Here is a 21,244-nt window from a genome sequence, read left to right as displayed (position 1 = left end):
TTTCCACAGCTTTGGGGAAAACCATAACACAATTATGTTCCTTGTGTTCATACTAATAGTCTTAGATGAGCACAGTTTTCATTTATATATACTGATGTTATTCCTAAAAATTCTAATAATGTTTGTCAACCAGTTCTTGACTTAACTGATTTTCCCTGATTCTCTGTAAGCTTGGCTAAAACTTCCTTTTATATTACTCACCTTAATGATAGACATAGTATCTTAATGCTATCCAATCACTATCATAAAATTTTTAACTAGAGCTTTTTCAATAATAGTCATCTACAATATGTTCATGTTACTTCTAATATTAAAATAGCATTTTGATTCATAAAGTTCTCATTTGAGTGAAATTCAAATTAGAAAGAAAGATATTAAAATGCACCTAACAAAAAACTCTCTTTCAGAATCCCTATTCCTTGAATCTTGGGTTTGAACTGCTTATTAAAGGCAGGCCTGAACTAATTTGTGGGAAATGAAGAAGTTTTAGTATATAATTCTTTTAAAAAATATCAATTACGGCTGGGTGTGTTGGCTCATGCCTGTAATGCCAGCATTTTGGGAGGCCAAGGCGGGTGGATCACCTGAGGTCAGGAGTTCAAGACCAGCCTAGTCAACATGGCAAAACCCTGTCTCTACTAAAAAATACAAAAATTAGGCATGGTGGCAGGCACCTGTAATCCCAGCTACTCAGGAGGCTGAGGCTGGGAGAATTGCTTGAACCCAGGAGGGGGAGGTTGCAGTGAGCCAAAATGGTGCCACTGCACTCCAGCCTGGGTCTCAAAAAAAAAAAAAAAAAAAAAGAAAGAAAGAAAAAAAATCAATTACATTAACTTTATGTCTAAGCTTAATAATAACTTAGGAATGAAGTCAGAAATAAATAATTATGAGTCATGGTCTTGAGGTTGGGCTTCAGAAAATAATGTTTTTATTCAGTTTTTTCCCAAACAGAAAGGAAAGGGAAACAGGAAGATTTCCCACTGGTTAGTCTTTCTATATAATGGGGTTTTCCATGAACTGGCTATATAAAAATTATAACTTAAGAATAAAAACTTCTTTGCCTTAACTTCTCTCATCATTCTTTATACTTTCTATGTAGTCAAAGCTCCTGAGAATAAATAATTGGATTTATTTAACAAATGCGGCACTCCCTGCTTCTTGATTTAGGAATCTAACTGCAGATGGGAACATTTATCAAAAGTATATATTATTACAAAAATATTCCATCTTTGGATAAACATTTGATGGACTATGAGATTCAAAAGTGAAACTTATACATTTTATTAATCTAATCCATTTCTAATAGATTACTGAAGACAAATAAGTGGCTGTATAGTTTAGATGGAAATACAGAAAACCAGAAGCAAGGATTCCTATATTCTAGTTATAACTTTGCTCCTACTTTCAGTTTTAACTCTATTCCTAATTAGATGCTGCTATTAGTAAAAATCTAGCCTTTATAAATCTCTTCCACTGTCTATAAAACACTGGATTGAAGTAAATGGGTTCTATGATCACTTCCAAATCTAACTTTATTATGTTATGATTATATAATCACAGCAGTTTCTTCAAATTCTGTTTGAAAGGAGTTGAGTAAGTTTTATTTTACATAACTCAGACTCAAATTATGAGGTTATAATAGGAAGTTCTTCATATTTAAACAGAATAATTTAACAGTCCTTCTTCATATTTAAACAGAATAATTTAACAGCCTCATGTGCTAATAAAGTTAAAAGTAGCAACAAGTTACATTTGAACCATGTTTTGTGTGTTCATCAAAGTAAAGTACATACTTTATGTCATATCAAGTTCAAACAAAATTTAAATTATCCAAGTTACAAGATAGTAGTTCCAAACTTGAAAACACAAGCAAGTCTTTTTTCAGTTTCTGGAACTCAGGTCTATGAAGAACACATTAAGTACTGCTGTTAAAGCTAAAGAAAACTCCAGGTTTCTTACTGCTCTTCCAGGAAGTAGAAGTTTGAACTTTCCCACTTTTGTCAAGTCACTGAAAGTGTCATACAACACATGGGGCTCTAATAGCAGCTGTATAGGAAAGAAAAGGTAGGAATAGCTATAGATCCCCAGTAGAAACCCTGCAACAGGGGCTGGTAAAAAATTGCAATCAATTCCTCCTTCTTTAGAGGGCAACAGGGATACTTTTCCATAAAGGAAAATCTCAACGCTTTCTCTCAACTCCACTATTAATAAAAGTAGTTTTCTAAGGATTTTTTTTAAAAAAAATGTTTAAATTAGTAGTTTCATAGGCTGCTATTACAAAGTCTTTTTTTTTTCTTCTTCAAATTACCCCCCAAAAGGAAAATAATAGGAGTGCTTCCTTGGTATGCCAAGTGCCAAAATTTAATCTTCATTTCAGAAGAGAACTCAGACTGGGTGTTTATCCCTCTTAATTAGTTGTATTTTATTTTTATGTTTACATGTATTACATTACATATATATTTATCTTACGAGAAAATCTGAGCAAATAGTGAAAAGGGACTATGTCTGTGTGTGTGGAATGTCCTTGACATACAGAAAGCATTCCATGTGCTTTTGAAAGATCTGAAGGATCATTACTCAAAGATGATTATAGAATTGGAGAATGAGGAGATGTGTGAGAGAGAGAGCAACTACGAATAAATTTGCTCCTGCTTTAGGCTAAAACTCCTACTGTATTTCACACTGCTCTACAATGCCTTCAGTTAGGTTGAAAAGTGGGGAAGAGATTAAGGGTGGTTATAACGTGGCAGAGGGCAGATGGGGAAGGAATGACTTAAGTAGCACCAGGGTCTGTTCCTTTGAGGGAGAGCAGGGGTCTGTTGCCAAGTAAGTGGCAACAAGGTGTAGTGTTCTTGGATCAAATGTAAATATATACAAATCATAATTTGGGTAATGAAGAAACTGAGGTTGAAGATTTGAAACAAAAGACATTATATAATTTACAATTTGCATTCATTCCCACCTGAATTCCACCTCCACAAGACTTAGTTCTTTTAAATCAGCACTAAGTTCAAATGCTCTCAGAATTGGATCCTCCTCTGTTAACATTATTAGAGCTGGACTGGCCAAACATCGATATATATCGAGACGAAACCTGTGATAAAATTGGATTCCATAATGTAAAATAAACTTATACACACATAATTAGTATTCTAATCTATAATTTTCATAAATGCATACTTAAAATATAAAATTAAAAGAAAAACTACAGATTTATTACAAGATAACCTCCATAAAAAGACTTAAAACAAATATTTTGAGATATAAATATTGAAAAACCTTGCTATCTATTGCTTTTTAGAAAATTGTTTTACTGTCTCTTTTCATAGATTCAAAATGCCTTTGGTATAATATAAAGATTTTTGTTTAATCCAATTTAATTAAATTCATATTTCTGGACCAACTTTTGTTTTATTTAAAAGACAGGGTCTCGCTCTGTCACCCAGGCCAGAGTGCAGTGGAGTGATCACAGCTTGCTGTAGCCTCGAACACCTGGGTCAAGGGATCCTTCCCCTTCAGCCTTATGATTACAGGTGCATGCCACTACACCAGGCTAATGTTTAAAAGTTTTATAGCGACAGGGTCATGCTATGTTGCCCAGGCTAGGCTCAAGCTCCTGGCCTCAAGTAATCCGCCCATCTTGGGCTACCAGAGTGCTAGGATTACAGGTGTGAGCCACTGTGCCTTGTGTGAACTCAATATAACTTTAAATAAAATATGCTAATAACATAATTTTTTAATACGATGTGGATTTGATGACTAATAAATTTTTTCTTTCTCAGTAATAAAAATACTTTTTTTTTTTTTTTGAGATGGAGTCTCACTCCAGTCATCAGACTGGAGTGCAATGGCACGATCTCGGCTCACTGCAACCTCAGACTCCCTGGTCCAAGCGATTCTCCTGCCTTAGCCTCCCGAGTAGCTGGGATTACAGGCATGCACTAATTTTTGTAGTTTTAGTAGAGATGAGGGTTCACCATGTTGGCCAGGATGGTCTCGATCTCCTGACCTCGTGATCCACCCACCTCAGCCTCCCAAAGTGCTGGGATTACAGGTGTAAGCCACTGCGCCCAGACCATAAAAATATTTTAATATGCTCAATCTATATAATACATTGTTCCTTCATTCAAGTTATGAGTTTGAAAGATGTTTCAAATCTTGAGTGAAATCATTTCCTTATGCAGTCTCTAATGTAAAAAGCACTCCCTTTGCCATCTATAAATATTCATATTTCCATACCTAAATAGAAAACAAACCAGAAAATATAAATATAATTCTTAATTTACAAATTTGGTAGATATTATATAATGCATATTTTTCTTTTAATATAAATTTAAATACATGCTTATTATAAAACATGAGGTAGGCAATTTCGAAACATGATACTCTCTAATCCTTGTCCTCCCATCACCTCCCAACTGCAATCCTCAAAACTAGTCATTTTACATAGAATTGTGCATGTCCTTCTTGATAGTTTCTATTTACACACGAACATAATCAGACACAATAAAGGAACAGGTTGCTTTTTAAAAAATGTAACATATAATGAACCTCCTTCTATGTCACCACATACAGATTCATCTCATACAACTGGACGGAGGTCTATAAGCTCTCCATTAATGAACATTTAGGTTGCTTCTACATTTTTTCTGCTATAAAAAATGCAGCAATGAATATGCTTCAGTTTGCATATCTTTTGTGCACTTTCAATTTCTGGGGAATATGGCATTTGTATTTTAAATTCTGATAGATGTTTCCAAAGCAGTAATAACAAGGAGAGCTCATTTTCTCCAACAGCTTCATTAATACTGGGTATTACTATTTCAATCTAACAGAAAATAGAATTTTTATAGGTGGTTTAAAATGAATTTATTTAGATGCCTGAGCATCTTCTCATGTTTAATATTCATTTATACTTCTTCCTCTGTAACTTGCCTGTTCATATTCTTTGGCCTATTTTTTGTAATGATTATTTATCTTTCTTTTAGTCAATTTGTAAGGTCTCTTCATTATCAAAGAAATTAGCCCACTGTCCAATCAAAAGTGATTCAAATACTTTTCTTTCTTTCTTTCTTTTTTTTTTTTTTTTGAGACAGACTCTCACTCAGTTACCCAGGCTGGAGTGCAGCAGCGCAATCTTTGCTCACTGCAACCTCTGCTTCCTGGGTTCAAGCAATTCTCCTGCCTCAGCCTCCTGAGTAGCTGGGATTACAGGTGTGTGCCACCACGCCTGGCTAAGTTTTGTGTTTTTAGTAGAGACAGAGTTTTGCCATATTGCCCAGGCTGGTCTCGAACTCCTAGGCTCATGTGGCCTCCCAAAGTGCTAGGATTACAGGTGACTTAAATACTTTTAATCCAGTTTATTGTTTATCTTTCTACTTTGTTGTAATGAATTTTTCTATATGGAAATCCCAAATCTTCATTTAAACAAATTTATTGATATATTCCTTATTTAGCTTATAGGTTTAATGTCTTACTTAGATACAAAAGTAATCCCGTATAATACATTTTTAAGAAAACAATATTTATGAAATTCAGTTATGATCTACTTATTCAATTAATAAGTATATTAAGTAAGGATTTCTGAAGAGGTATTTACCTATACTATACTGTCAAAAAACTGAGAAAAAAATACGTAATTAGGCAACTTATCCTTCTGTTTCCAACAATATGTCTACATTAATTAATTTTATCACACCGTTTCAAAAACAGACTTTTGTATTAACCTACTTTATCATGTCTCAAGATATAGTAAGGATTAATCAAAAAATGCACAGCAAGAGTAACTTCCAATAATGGTGGAATGAAAAGATTGGTAATCATTTGTTTCACACTATAATGAAGCACCATTGTGTGGAAAGCATTTAGATATAATCTGACAAATAATGAAGCCACTTCTTTCATAAGATCTGTCAATTTTGGTACTCAAAACATCATTAAGATAATAACAGTATGAAGAGGTCAGTAATTACCCTCCACAAAAAAAAATACATAAAACTGAACAAAATTATCCAAAAAGATCAACCACTTCAGGCCACTGGAAGCTGTTTATTGAGAATTGTTGATTGTTGAAAAACTGCCAGTGCTTCAGGCAGGAATGGCCTTGCCTAGAACTGCCTCCATCACCCCTGCCCCCAGTTCAATCAGTGAGGTTTGTAGTTTTGCCAGCTTGTAGCTGGTATACTAGTAGTTTTATGCCAGGGTGACAAAATCAATTCAATGAGAGGCAAAAGCCTAGAAACCTACTGGCTGAAAGTAATGAACTTGGTGGACATGGACAGAGAAAACCTGCAGTTTTGCAAGACTGAGGCTGCAAACCAAGTTGAGGCAAGCAGTGGACCAACCAGAAACTTAACAGGGAGAACCTGGAAATAAGAAAGCCATAAATGGATTCACATAAGGTCTCCACAAATTCCTGGCTGACTAGAAAATTATATACGTGTGGAGAACATCAGAGAGTTGGTAAAAAGAAAAGACCAAGGAAAAATTAATAAATGCCCACAACTTCAAATGCATTCCCTAACTAACCCACAGATTGATCAGCAGACAGTAGAAACTTTATGGGCCCAAGGTGCATTATTAGCACAACCTCAGCCCAATTATTTGGCTGACATATGTAGACACTAGAAGAGTCCTTAGGAATCAAACCTAAAAAATGAAAATGAGAATAAAACACAAAGCACAGACATCAATAAATGTACACCACAAGGAGACAAATTCTGTAGGCTAGGCAAGTAATATAAAAAATATAAAAAACAGGCCAGGCCAGGGGCGGTGGCTCACGCCTGTAATCCCAGCACTTTGGGAGGATGAGGTGGGCAGATCACGAGGTCAGGAGATCAAGACCACAGTGAAACCCCGTCTTTACTAAAAATACAAAAAAAAAAAAAAAAAAAAAAAAATCAGCTGGGTGCAGTGGCAGGCGCCTGTAGTCCCAGCTACTCAGGAGGCTGAGGCAGGAGAATGGTGTGAACCCAGGAGGCAGAGCATGCAGTGAGCTGAGATCGTGCCACTGCACTCCAGCCTGGGTAACAGAGCGAGACTCTGTAAAAAATAAATAAATAAATAAAATAAATATATATATATAAAAACAACAAAACAGGAAAAAAGTATGCAGAGTTGCTGTCATACATATGCAACTGTCCAGTTTTCAAACAAAGAAATACTAGATGTTCAAGGAAAAGATGCCTCCCTGAGGAGCAACATTAGAGGTTTACCACTATGGGGGAGATGGGGGCAGGGACAGACTTCATGAAAATAATCCAATCCATCACTAAAAAACTAAACAAGTAAATAATAATAACAAGCCCCAGGAAAGAGAGTGGGTGGGAACTAGCACACAGAGCTGCTGCCATATTATCTAGAATGCCCAGTTTCCAGCAAAAAAATTAAGGGACATGCAAAGAAATGGGAAAAGTATGACCCATACCCCAGGAAGGAAAAAAAAAAAAGCTGCCTGCAGAGTGACCAGATGTCAGGATGCTGGGATACAGGCATGAACCACTGCACCCGGCCTGTATTCCTTTTCATTGTTTCTCCCTTTATGGATATTCTCTATTTGATGTGACATTGTCCTCTTACCCTGCTTTACTTCCGCAATCATGCTGTCCTTTTAGTACTGTGAGCATATTTATAATAGCTAGTTTGAAATCTTTTTCTCTTAAATCTGACATCTGGTTACTCTGCAGGCAGATTTTTTTTTTCCCTGGGTCAGGAGAATTGCTTGAACCTGGGAGGTGAAGGTTGCCGTGAGCTGAGATTGCGCCACCATACTCCAGCATGGGCGACAGAGCGAGACTCTATCTCAAAAAAAAAAAAAAAAAAAAAGAATATAATGGAAATTATAGAATTAAAAAGTACAATGACTGAAATTAGAAATTCACTAGAGAGGCTTGCTATGGGTTGAATTGTATCCCTCCAAATTTCATCTGCTGAAGTTCTGTCTACTAGTACATCAAAATATAACTTTATTTGGAGATGGAGTCTTTAAAAAGGAAATTAAGATACAATGAGAACAATCAAGGTAGGTCTAAATCTAATATGACTAGTGTCTTTATAAAAGAGGGAAATGTGGAGACAGGCACACAAACAGGAAGAATGTCATGTGAACATGAAGACAGCCAACTACAACAAAGGAGAGAGGCCTAGAACAGATCCTTCCTTCATAACCCTCATTAAGATCAACCTTGCCAATATCTTCATTTCTGACTTCTAGGTTCCCAAACGGTAAAACAAAAGAAAACAAAATTTGTCTTTTTTTTTTTTTTTTTTTTTTGAGATGGAGTCTCTATCACCCAGGCTGGAGTACAGTGGCACGATCTCAGCTCACTGCAGCCTCCACCTCCTGGGTTCAAGCGATTCTCCTGCCTCAGCCTCTTGAGTAGCTGGGACTACAGGTATATGCCACCATGCCCAGCTAACTTTTTTGTACTTTTAGTTTCACCATATTGGCCAGGCTGGTCTCGAACTCCTGAACTCAGATGATTCACCCGCCTTAGCCACCAGAAGCGCTGGGATTACAAGAGTGAGCCACAGCACCCAGCCACAAAATTTGCTTTTTAAGCTACTTTGTGGTACCTCATTATGGGAGCCCCAGAAAACTAACACAGGGCTCAAGAGTAGCTGTGAACTGGCAGAAGAAATAATTAGCAAACTTGAAGATATATCAATACAGATTATGCAAGCTGAAGAACAAAGAGAAGAAATAATTCAGAAAAATGAACAGAGCCTAAGAGAGATGCGGAATACCATTAAGCATACCAACATACTCATAATGGAAGTACCATACGAAGAAAAGAAAAAGGAAAAGAAAAATATTCAAAGAAATAATAGCTAACAACTTCCCAAATACCTTGAAAAACAATCAACACATCCAGGAAGCTCAAAAAACTCCAAGTAGGATAAATGCAAAGAGACCCACAAACAGAAACATCATAGTAAAAATGCTGAAAGTCAAAGACAAAATCTTGGAAGCAACAAGAGAAAAATATCAGGCCACTTACAAGGGAACCCAAATAATATTAACAGCTGACTTCTCAGTAGAAACAGATGCCAAAAGGCTGTGAGATAACATATTCAAAGTACTCAAAGAAATTTAAAAATTGTTAATCATAAATCCTAAGTCCAGCAAAGTGAATACTCAAAAATAAAGGAAAAATAAAAACTTTACTAGATAAACAAAAACTCACAAGATATATTGCTATCAGAACTGCCTTACAATAAACATAAAAGCAAGTTCATCAGGCTGAAAGCAAGTGATTTAAAAAGAAATTATACAGAATAATATTTATAGAACAGAAAGTAATGTTTGGCCTATAACATACAGAAATGTAATATATTTCTATTTACATTTGGTGTAAATATTTTCCAATAACAGCATATAGTAGGTAGGTGGGGCCAAAGTTGTAATGAGCTAAGAAAATGATGAGATGGTAAAGTAATCAATTATAACAATGTTTTCTTGGGTTAGTAATATTAATAGATATAGTATACATAACAAAAATATCATGAGAAAGGAAAGAAAATACAGATGTATAGGAGTAACATTTTTATATGTTATTGGTATTAAGCTAGTATAAAACTGAAGCTGCTGGGCACAGTGGCTCACACCTGTAATCCTAGCACTTTGGAAGGCTGGTGGGTGGACTGCTTGAGTCCAGGAGTTCAGGACCAGCCTGGGCAGCATGGCAAAACCCCATCTCTACCAAAAAAAAAAAAAAATCTGACACTGACTTTGACAAGTTACAATGTATATGACAAGCCCTAGAGAAACCAGTTTAAAAAAGAAAGCTCAAAAAATTCAGTGAAAAAATCATTAATAAAAATGCTGCATGATATAGTTTGGGTATCTGTTCCCTCCAAACCTCATGTTGAAATTTGATCCTCAATGTTGGAGGTGGGGCTTTGTTGGAGATGTTTGGGTCATGGAGGTGGATCCCTCATGATCAGCTTGGTGCCATCCTTGCAATAAGTAAGTTCTCACTGTATTCATTCCCACAATATCTGATTTTTAAAAAGAGCCTGGCACCACCTTCTCTCTCTCTTGCTCTTTTTCTCTTGCTCTGTGACATGCATGCTCTCCCTTAGCCTTCTACCATGATTGGAGGCTTCCTAAGGTCCTTAATAGAAGCAGATGCTGGCACTATGCTTCTTGTACAACCTGCAGAACCATGAGCCAAATAAACCTCTTTTCTTTATAAACTACCTAGCCTCAGGTATGCTTTTATAACAATGCAAACAGTCTAATAAATCACATTAGAAAATATACTCAATGCAAAAGACAGCACTAATGAAGAAACAGGAAAAAAAGACATGAAACGCGTAACAAACAAAAAGTAGACACAGAAAACAAGTAAAATGGAAGGCACAAATCCAACTATCAATAACATTAAATGTGAACAGCTTAAACAATCCAATCAAAAGGCAGCAGCTGTCAGACTAGATTTTTTAAAAATCCAATTATATGTTGTCTACAGAAGACAGACTTTAGATTCAAGGACACAAATAGATTAAAACTAAAAGCTGGAAAAAGATGTATAATGCAAACAGCAACAACAGGAAAACTTTAGTGGCTATGGTAATATGAGACTTTAAATAAAAAAAGTTACTAGAGATAAAGAGGGATACCTTATAAGAATAACAGGGTCAATCAATCAGGAAGATATAACATCTATAGGTTGGGCACAGTGGCTCATGTCTGTAATCCCAGCAATTTGGGAAGCTGAGGCGGGCAGATCACTTGAGGTCAGGAGTTCAAGACCAGCCTGGCCAACATTGTGAAACTCCATCTCTACTAAAAAGACAAAAATTAGCCAGACATGGTGGTGCATGCCTGTAGTCCCAGTGACTCAGGAGGCTGAGGCAAAAGGAACCCAGTAGCCAAGACTGCACCACTGCATTCCAGCCTGGGTGACAGAGTGAGACTCTGTCACACAAAAAAAAAAAAGAAAGAAAGAAAGAAAAGAATATACAACATCTATAAATATATATACAACTAACAACAGAGCACCATAATACATTAAGGAAAAACAGACAGAAATGCAGAAACAGATAACTGAACAACAACAGTTGGAGACTTTAATATCCCACGTTCAATGATGGAGAGAACAATGAGGCAAAAGATCAATAAGGAAATGGAAGACTTAAACAACATTATAAATGAACTAGATGTAACAGACATCTACAGAACACTCTATCAAACAAAGGCAGATTATATACTCTTCTCAAGTCTACATAAAACATTCTTCAGATTAGACCATATGCTACACCATAAGGGGAAAAAAAAAACTTCAATAAATTTAAAAGGACAGAAACAACACAAAGTATGTTCTCCAACCACAATGGAATAAATTAGAAATCAGTAACAAGAAAGTTATTTTAAAAACCCACAATATGTGGAAATTAACAACATACTCTTAAATAATTAATGGGTTTAATATAGAAGGAAAATAAAAAACTGAGATGAAATAAAATGAAGATACACCATATAACAAATTATGGGGTTCAGCTAAAGCAGTGCTTAGAGGAAAATACCTATATTGAGAAAGAGGAGGCCAGACACAGTGGCTCATGGCTATAATCCCAATACTTTCGGAGGCTAAGGTGGGAAGACTGCTTGAGGCCAGTATTTCAAGACCAGCCTGCGCAACATTGAAAGACCCCATCTCAAAAATAAAAATGTTTTAAAAATAGAAAGAAGATCTCAAATCAGTAACATGACCTTCTACCTTAAAACAGTGACAAAAAAAGAGCAAAGGGTATGAGGGTTCTTTATAAGGTGTAAAAATGTTCTAAAATTGACTGTGGTGATAATTTTACATACCTATAGATATATGAAAAAACACTAAATTATATATTTTAAATGGGTGAATTGTATGGTATGTGAATTTTATCTCAATAAAGCTCAAAAAGTGGAGGTGAAATAAAAATTTTCCCACAGAAATACTAACAGAATTTTCAGATAGTAGACTTGCCATACTGAGAATGCTAAAGCTGAAAGGAAATGGTAACTGGAATCCACAAGAAAAAATGAAGAGGAACAGAAATAGTAGTAATGTGGATAAATATAGAAGACTCTATATATGAATATTTTTTCCCTGCATTTCTAAGAGTGTAAGATTGTTTAAAGGAATAATCATAATACTGCATTATTGTATTTATAGGATATTTAGATGTAATATATGTGAAAATAATAGCACAAAGAAAATGGGCAGCAAAGTTGTTACATTTTAAGTCGATATCAAGTTGAAATAGATTGTAATACACTAAAGATATATACTATTATCTCTAGAAGAAAATATTCTTAAATAGCTTAAAAAAAAGAGGAAATAAAAAGGTACACTTTTTTTTAACACAAAGAAAACACCAAAGGAGGAACAGAGGAACAACAAAAATACATGAGAAATATAGAAAGCAAATGGCAAAATAAAAAAAAATAAATCTGTCATACCAAAAATTACATTACATGTGAGTGAACTAAACAATCAGAGTCAAAAACTGTCAAAGTAGATAAAAAGCAATATCCAATAGCACACTCTCCAAAAAAGACTATTTAAATTAAGAAAAACAAACATATTGAAAATAAAGGGTTGGAAAAAGTGCCATGTAATCAGTAACCATGAGATAGATAGAATGGATAAATTAATAGCAGAAGGAATATATAGCAAGTATAAATGTGTAGATACCTAACAACAGAGGCTGAAAATACACAAAGCAAAAACTGACACAGAAAAAGATACTGGAGCAATTGTAGTTAGAATTTTTAATACTCTTTTCCCAGAAATTGATAGAAAACTGGTAGCGATATGTAATATTTAAACAACACTATGAAACAATATGACCAAACTGAAATTTATAGAACATTTCCCTAAAACAGCAGAATGTATATTATTTCAAGAGTACATAGAACATTTCCATTTTAGACTATATGCTGAGCCATGGACCTACTCTTAACACATTAAAAAGGCATAAAATCATACAAAGTACATTCTCCAAATTAAGCAATGGCTTCTTAGCTATGACACCAATATGCAAATGACCAAAAGAAGAAAACAGAAGATCAACTGGACTCCATCAAAATTTAAAACTTTTATTCTTCAAAGGATACTATCAGAAAAGTAAAACAAACAAAAAAACAAAAAAAACACACACACACAAAATTCATCTATAGAAAAATCAGATAACCAATTAAAAAGTAGGAAAACAATTTGAACAGACATATATCTAATAAAGATATGCAAATATCCATTAAGCAACCAAAAGATGTCATTCATATGAAATATCCAGAACAGGTACATCCGTAGGGACAGAAAGTAGATTTAGTAGTTGCCACCAGCTGGGAGAGTCACTGCTAATGAATATAGGGTTTCTTTTTGAAGTGATGCACAACTTTGTGAATATCCTAAGAGCTGAAATGTACACTTATGATATATAAATGATATCTCAACAAAGATATCATTAAAACTAAAGTATAATCTCTAACCACAACAGAATTAAAGTAGAAATCACCAAAAAAAGGAAATCTAGGAAACTCCCTAATATGTGAAAGTAAAACAGCATGTTTTAAAATACTCCATGGATCATAAGAATGAGAAGGCAACCCACACACTGGGAGAAAATATTTGCAAATAACATATTGGACAAAGGACTGTTTAAATATTTTAAAAATTCAACCATAAGAAAGCAACTCAATTTTTAAATGGGAAAGATCTAAACAGATATTTTTAAGTTAGCTTTAAACTTTTAAAGTTAGCTATGAACAGTGAAAATAATTATTGTATAATAGTATCAAAAAGTATAAAATACTTAGGAATAAGTAGTAAAAATAAAGAAGCACAAGACCTGTACACTGGGGACTACAAAATATTGCTGAGAGAAATTAAATGAAACCTATTAAATGGAGAGATACACCATGTTCAATGCTTGGATAATTCAGTATTTTTAAGATGGCATTTCTGCCTAAATGATTCAACACAATCTCTCTCAAAAATCTAAGCAGATGTTTTTGTAAAAATTGACAATTGATTTCAAATCTTATTTGGAAATTTAAAGGACACAGAATATATGAAATTTTCAAGAAAAAGATTTTAAAATGGAGTACCTACAGTGTGTATTAGGGTTCTCTAGTGGGACAGAACTAATGGAATAGATATATATAAAGGAGAGTTTATTAAGTATTACCTCACAGGACCACAAGGTCCCACAATAGGCCGTCTGCAGGCTGAGGAGCAAGGAGAGCCAGTCTGAGTTCCGAAACTGAAGAACTTGGAGTCCAATGTTTGAGGGCATCCAGCATGGGGAAAAATGTAGGCTGGGGCCAGGTGCGGTGGCTCACACCTGTGATCCCAGCACTTTGGGAGGCCGAGGGGGGTGAATCACCTGAGATCAGGAGTTTGAGACCAGCCTGGCCACACTAAAAATACAAAAATTGGCCAGGTGTGGTGGTACATGCCTGTAGTCCTATCTACCCAGGAGGATGAGGCAGAAAGATGGCTTGAACCCAGGATGTGGAAGTTGCAGTGAGCTGAGATCACAACACTGCACTCCAGTCTGGGTGACACAGTGAGACTCCATTTCAAAAAAAAGATGTAAGCTGGGAGGCTAGGCCAGTCTCTCTTTTCAGATTTTTCTGCCTGCTTATATTCTAGCCACACTGGCAGCTGATTAGATTGTGCCCACCCAGATTAAGGGTGGGTCTGCCTTTCCTAGTCCACTGACTCAAATGTTAATCCCCTTTGGCAACACCCTCACAGACACACCCAGGATCAATACTTTGTATCCTTCAATCCAATTGAGTTGACATTCAGTATTAACCATCACACAGTAATTGATTTTCAAACTTATATAAAGCTATAATAATCAGTACAGTTATATTGATGTAAATATAGACATATAAGCGTTCCTTTTTCTCCATAACCTTGCCAGCATCTGTTATTTTTTTACTTTTTAATAGACATTCTGACTGGTATGAGATGGTATCTCATTGTAGATTTGATTTGCATTTCCCTAATGATCAGTGATATTGAGCCTTTTTTGCATATGCTCGTTGGCCACATGTATGTCTTCTTTTGAAAAGTGTTCATGTCCTTTGCCCACTTTTTTTTTTTTTTTTTTTGAGACAGAGTCTTGCTGTGTCGCCCAGGCTGGAGTGCAGTGGCCAGATCTCAGCTCGCTGCAAGCTCCGCCCCCCGGGGTTTACGCCATTCTCCTGCCTCAGCCTCCCAAGTAGCTGGGACTACCGGCGCCTGCCACCTCACCCGGCTAGTTTTTTGTATTTTTTAGTAAAGACGGGGTTTCACCATATTAGCCAGGATGGTCTTGATCTCCTGACCTCGTGATCCGCCCGTCTCGGCCTCCCAAAGTGCTGGGATTACAGGCTTGAGCCACCGCGCCTGGCCCCTTTGCCCACTTTTTAATGGGGTTGTTTTAAGTTCTTTATAGGTTGTGGATATTAGGTCTTTGTCAGATGCATACTTTGCAAATATTTTCTCTCATTCTATAGGTCATCTGTTTATTCCCTTGATAGTTTCTTTTGTTGTGCAGAATCTCTTCAGTTTAATTAGGTTCCACTTGTCAATTTTTGTTTTTGTTGAAATTACATTTGAGGACTTTAATCCACCTTAATTTTTTTATATGGTGATAGGTCCAGTTTCATTTTCTGCATATGGATAGCCAGTTATTCCAAGCACTATTTATTGAATAGGAAGCCTTTTGCCTCATTGCTTATTTTTGTTTACTTTGTCAAACATCACATGGTGGGGGTGCAGCTTTATTTCTGGATTCTCTATTCTGTTCCATTGGTCTATGTGTCTGTTTTTGTGCTGTACCATGTTGTTTTGGTTACAGTAGCCTTATGGTATAGTTTGAAGTCAGGTAATGTGATGACTCCGACTTTGTTGTTTTTGCTTAAGATTGCTTTAACTTTTCAGTTCTTTTTTGGTTCCATATGAATTTTAAAATAGTTTTTTTCTAAGTCTGTGAAAAATGATGTTGGTAGTTTGACAAGAATAGCATTGAATCTGTAAATTGCTTTGAGTAGCATGGCCATTTTAACACTATTAATTCTTCCTATCCATGAGCATGGAATGTTTTTCCATTTGTTTGTGTTGTCTCTTGATTTTTTTCAGTAATGTTTTGTAGTTTTCATTGTAGAGACTTTTTTTAACCTTCTGAGTTAGCTGTATTCTTACATATTTTATTCTTTTTGCAGCTATTATAAATGGGACTGCATTCTTGATTTGGCCCTCAGCTTGAACAATGTTGATGTATAGAAATTCTGCTTGAAGATCAGTTATTTGAAAATACACATTCAGTGGAGAAAAAAGACAAAAGAACAAAAGGGAACAAAGACTGCCTATAAGATATAGAAGAGTATCTCAAAAGATCAAATGTAAGAATTCCTGTGTTTAAGAGGGAGCAGATCAAGAACAAGGGATAAATAACTTATTCAAAGAAATAACAACAGAAAACTTCCCAACACTTGAGAAAGATATAAATATCCATGTACAGGAAGGTCTTAGACCACCAAACAGATTGAATCCATATATGACATATAATAATCAAACTCACAAAGGTCAATGACAAAGAGAATACCCTAAAATCAGCTACAGAAAAGAAGCAAATAACATATAAAGAGGCCCCAATTCATCTGGAAACAGACTTCTCAATGAAACCACGCAGGCAGGAGGGAGTGGAATGGCATTTTCAAAGTGCCCAAAGGGAAAAAAAGCCCTGCCATCCAAGTATTTTGTATCCAGAAAAAAACTGCTACTTAAATAAGAAGTAGAGATAAAGTCTTTCCCAGACAAATGAAAGCTGAGACAATTCACCACCACCAGACCCACCTTGCAAAAATGCTAAAGGGAGTTCTTCAATCTGGAAGAAAATACAAAACACTGTTGTGCAAAAGAAAAAATGTTCAAGGTATAAAAACCATTGGTAAAATTAAGTATACAGACAAACACAGAATAATCTATTACTGTATTTATGGTATATAATCCATTCACATCTCTAGTATGAAGCCTCCAAGACAAATTTATCAAAAACAATAATAGCTACAGCAACCTGTTAAGAAATAGGTAATATAAAAATATATCAGTTGACAACTAAAAGTGAAAATGTTGGGAGATGAAGTTAAAGTGTAGAACTTTTTTTGCCTTTGCTTCCATTCTTTTGTCTGTGATCTAAGATAAGTGTCATCTCTTTAAATTAATCTGTTTTATATATATATGAGACGGAGTCTCACTCTATTGCCTAGGCTGGAGTGCAATAATTTGTTATGTTTATAAGATGTTTTTTGCAAGAATCATGGTAATGATAGTATGAAACCTATAATATAGTCATTAAAAATAAACATCAATAAATTAAAATATACTACCAGAGATAATCACTTAACTACAAAGGAAGACAATAAGAAACAAAGAAAGGATAAGAGAAGTCTCAAAACAAGGAGAAAACAAGCAATAAAATGGTAGCATTAAGTCCATACTTATTTATAATCACACTGAATATAAATGGTCTCAATTGTCCAATTAAAAGGCATAGTGTGGCTTAATGGATAAAGAAATAAGACCCAACTATATGCTGCCTTCAAGGAATCCGTTTCACTTATAAAGATACACATAGACTGAAACTGAAAGTGAAAGATATTCCATGTAACTGAAAACTAAAAAAGATCAGGAGTATCTATACTTAGATAAAATAGACTACAAATCAAAGACTAAAAAAAGACCAAGAGGGTCAGTATATAATGATAAAGGGGGCAATTCAGCAAGAAGATATAACAATTTCGAATACCTATGAACCCAACACTGGAGCCCCCAAGTATATAAAGTTAGCGCTTGCTTTATATACATGGGGGGGGGGGGGTGTCCAGTGTTGGGTTCATAGATAAACTACAATAGAATAATAGTAGGGGACTTTAACATGCCACTCTAGTAATAGACAAATCATCTAGACAGAAAATCAACAAAGAAAGAGTAAAATTAAACTACGTACTAGATCTAATAGGCCTAACTGACAGTTACGGAACATTTCACCCTATTGCTACAGAATATACATTATTTTCACCAGCACATGAAACATTTTTCAGAACAGACCATATCTTAGGCTACAAAACAAGTCTAAACAAATTCAGAAAAATACAAATCACATCAAGTATCTTTTCTGACCATATGGAATAAAACTAGAAATCAATAACAATAACAAAAGGAATTTGGAAAAATACACAAATACATAGAAATTAAATAACATGCTCTTCAATCACCAATGGGTCGATGAAGAAATTAAGAAGAAAATTTAAAAATTTATTGAAACAAATGGACGTGGGAATACAACATACCAAAATCTATGAGACAGAGCAAAAGCAGTACTGAGAAGGAAGGTTACAGCAATAAATTCCCATTCTAGAAAAGTAGAAAGAGTTCAAATAATCTAATGATGCACCTTGAGGAACTAGAAAATCAAGAACAGTCTGGGCACGGTGGCTCACGCCTGTAATCCCAGCACTTTGGGAGGCCAAGATGGGTGGATCACTTGAGGTCAGGAGTTCAAGAGCAGTCTGGCCAACATGGTGAAACCCCGTTTCTACTAAAAATACAAAAATTAGCCAGGGTGGTGGCACACACCTGTAGTCCCGAGTAGCTGCTTCAACCCAGGAGGTGGAGGTTGCAATGAGCCAAAATCATGCCATTGCACTCCAGCCTGGGTGACAGAGTGAGACTCTGTCAAAAGAATAAACCAAACCCAAAATTAGCAGAAGAGAAATAAAGATCAAAGCAGAAATAAATGAAATTGAAATTTTAAAAAATACAGAAGAGGCCAGGCATGGTGGCGGCTCATACCTGTAATCCTAGCACTTTGGGAGGCCAAGGCAGGCAGATCACTTGAGTCCAGGAGTTCAAGACCACCCTGGCCAACATGGTGAAACCCCATCTGTACAAAAAATGCAATAATTAGACAGATGTGGTGGCACGTGCCTACAGTCCCAGCTACTTGAAGGGCTGACGTGGGAGTATCACTTGAGCATAGGAGGTCAAGGCTGCAGTGAGCTGTGATCATGCCACTGTACTCTAGACTGGGTGACAGAGCGAGACCCTGTCTCAAAAAAACAAAAACAAAAACCACAGAAGATCAATGAAGTGAAAAACTGATTTTTTGAAAAGATAAACAAAATCAACAAACCTTTAGCTAGACTAAGAGAGATCCAAGTAAAAAAATTAGAAATGAAAAAGGAGATATAACAACTGAAACCTTAGAAATACAAAGAATCATTAAATAATATTATATACTACTATATACAAAACAAATAGGAAAACCTAGAAAAAATGGTTAGATTCCTGGACACATACAACCTACCATGATTGAACCATGAAGAAATAGAAGACCTCAACAAACCAGTAAAGAATAACAAGATCAAAGCCATAGTAAAAAGTTTCCCATCAAAGAAGTGCCCAAGACCTGATGGATTCACTGCTGTATACTACCAAAAATTTAAAGAAAACTAATACCAATCCTACTCAAACTCTTTAAAAACATTGAAAAGGAGGAAATGCTTCTAAACTCATTCAAAGAGGCCAGCATTACCCTGATACCAAAACCATACAAGGAACCAACAAAAAAAGAAAACTACAGGCCAATATACTTTGATGTATTGATATAATAAATTCAACAACACATTAAAAAGATCACTTGTCATGATCTAGTGGGATTCATCCCAGGGATGAAAAGATGTATCAATAAACATGATACATCACATTAACAGAATCAAGAACAAAAACCATATAATTATTTCAATAGATGCCAGAAAAGCATTCAATAAGATTCAACATCCCTTTATAACAACAACAACAACAAACCCTCATCAAAACAGGTATAGGAGGAACATACTGCAAAATAATAAAAGCCAACAGGGAAAAACTGAAGGCCTTTCCTCTAAAGACTGGAACAAGACGATGATGCCCACCTTCCCACTATTATTCAACATAATACTGGAAGTCCTGGCCACAGTAATTAAGCAAGAGAAAGCAATAAAGAGTATCCAAATTGGAAAGGAAGAAGTCATATTAGCCTTGTTCTCAGATGACATGATCTTACATCAAGAAAACCCTAAATACGCCACCAAAAAACTATTAGAAGTGATAAAAAAAAAAATTCAGTAAAGTTGCAGGATACAAAAATCAACATACAATGTCAATAACATTTATATATGTCAAATAACAATCTGAAAAAAAGAAATCAAAAAAGCAATCCCATTTACATTGGTTACAAAAAAATAAAACCAAAAAAACTAGGAATCAATCTAACCAAAGAAGTGAAAGATCTAGGCAAGGAAGACCATAAAACTCTGATGAAAAAAATAGAAGAGGTCACCAAAAAATGGCAAGGTATTCCATGCTCACGTACTGGAAGAAAATTGTTAAAATGACAATACTACCCAAAGTAATTTTGAGATTCAATGCAATCCTTATCAAAATACCAATGACATTCACAGAGAAACAGAAAAAATAATACTAAACTTTATATGAAACCGCAAAAGATTCCAAATAGCAAACTAATCCTAAGCAAAAAGAACAAAGCTGGAAGCATCACATTACCTGACTTCAAAATATACCACACAGCTATAGTAACCCAAACAGCATGGTACTGGCATCAATACAGATACATAGACCAATGGAACACACCCAGATATAAGTCCATGTATTACGACCAACTCATCTTTGACAAAGGTGCCAAGAACATATTTTGGGGAAAGGACAGTCTTTTTAATAAATGGTGCTGGGAAAGCTGGGTATGTGGAAGAATGAAACTAGACCCCAATCTCTCACAATACACAAAAATCAAATCAAAACGGATTAAAAACTTAAGTATAAGACCTCAAATTAAACATTGGGGAAACTCTTCAGGACACTGGTCTGGGCAAAGATTTTTTGTGTGTAAGACCTCAAAAGCACAGACAAGGCCAGGCATGGTGGCTCACGCCTGTAATCCCAACACTTTGGGAGGCCGAGGCGGGTGGATCATGAGGTCAGGAGATCAAGACCATCCTGGCTAACACAGTGAAACTCCATCTCTACTAAAAACACAAAAAATTAGCTGGTGTGGTGGCAGGCGCCTGTAGTCCCAGCTACTTGGGAGGCTGGGGTAGGAGAATGGCATGAACCCAGAAGGTGGAGCTTCTGGAGTGCAGTGAGCAGAGATGGCGCCACTGCACTCCAGCCTGGGCGACAGAGCGAGACTCCCTTCCTTA

At 35.6% G+C, this 21,244-nt stretch overlaps 1 protein-coding gene across 5 annotated transcripts in view; it reads right to left on the bottom strand.

Annotated features, from left to right (window-relative positions):
• Positions 1-21,244, bottom strand: part of TRPC1 (transient receptor potential cation channel subfamily C member 1) — an 83,153-nt gene that overhangs the window by 28,276 nt on the left and 33,633 nt on the right. For all 5 annotated transcript variants that reach the window (XM_023215353.3, XM_023215354.3, XM_023215355.2 and 2 more), the window contains one exon: positions 2,963-3,094. In XM_023215353.3, the coding sequence (XP_023071121.1) occupies positions 2,963-3,094 (132 nt within the window). The remainder of the gene's footprint in view (positions 1-2,962; positions 3,095-21,244) is intronic.

Source organism: Piliocolobus tephrosceles, chromosome 2, assembly GCF_002776525.5.
Source record: "Piliocolobus tephrosceles isolate RC106 chromosome 2, ASM277652v3, whole genome shotgun sequence".
Lineage (NCBI taxonomy): Eukaryota > Metazoa > Chordata > Mammalia > Primates > Cercopithecidae > Piliocolobus > Piliocolobus tephrosceles.
Note: the sequence above shows the minus strand (reverse complement) of the source record. Positions and strands in the feature narration are given on the sequence as shown.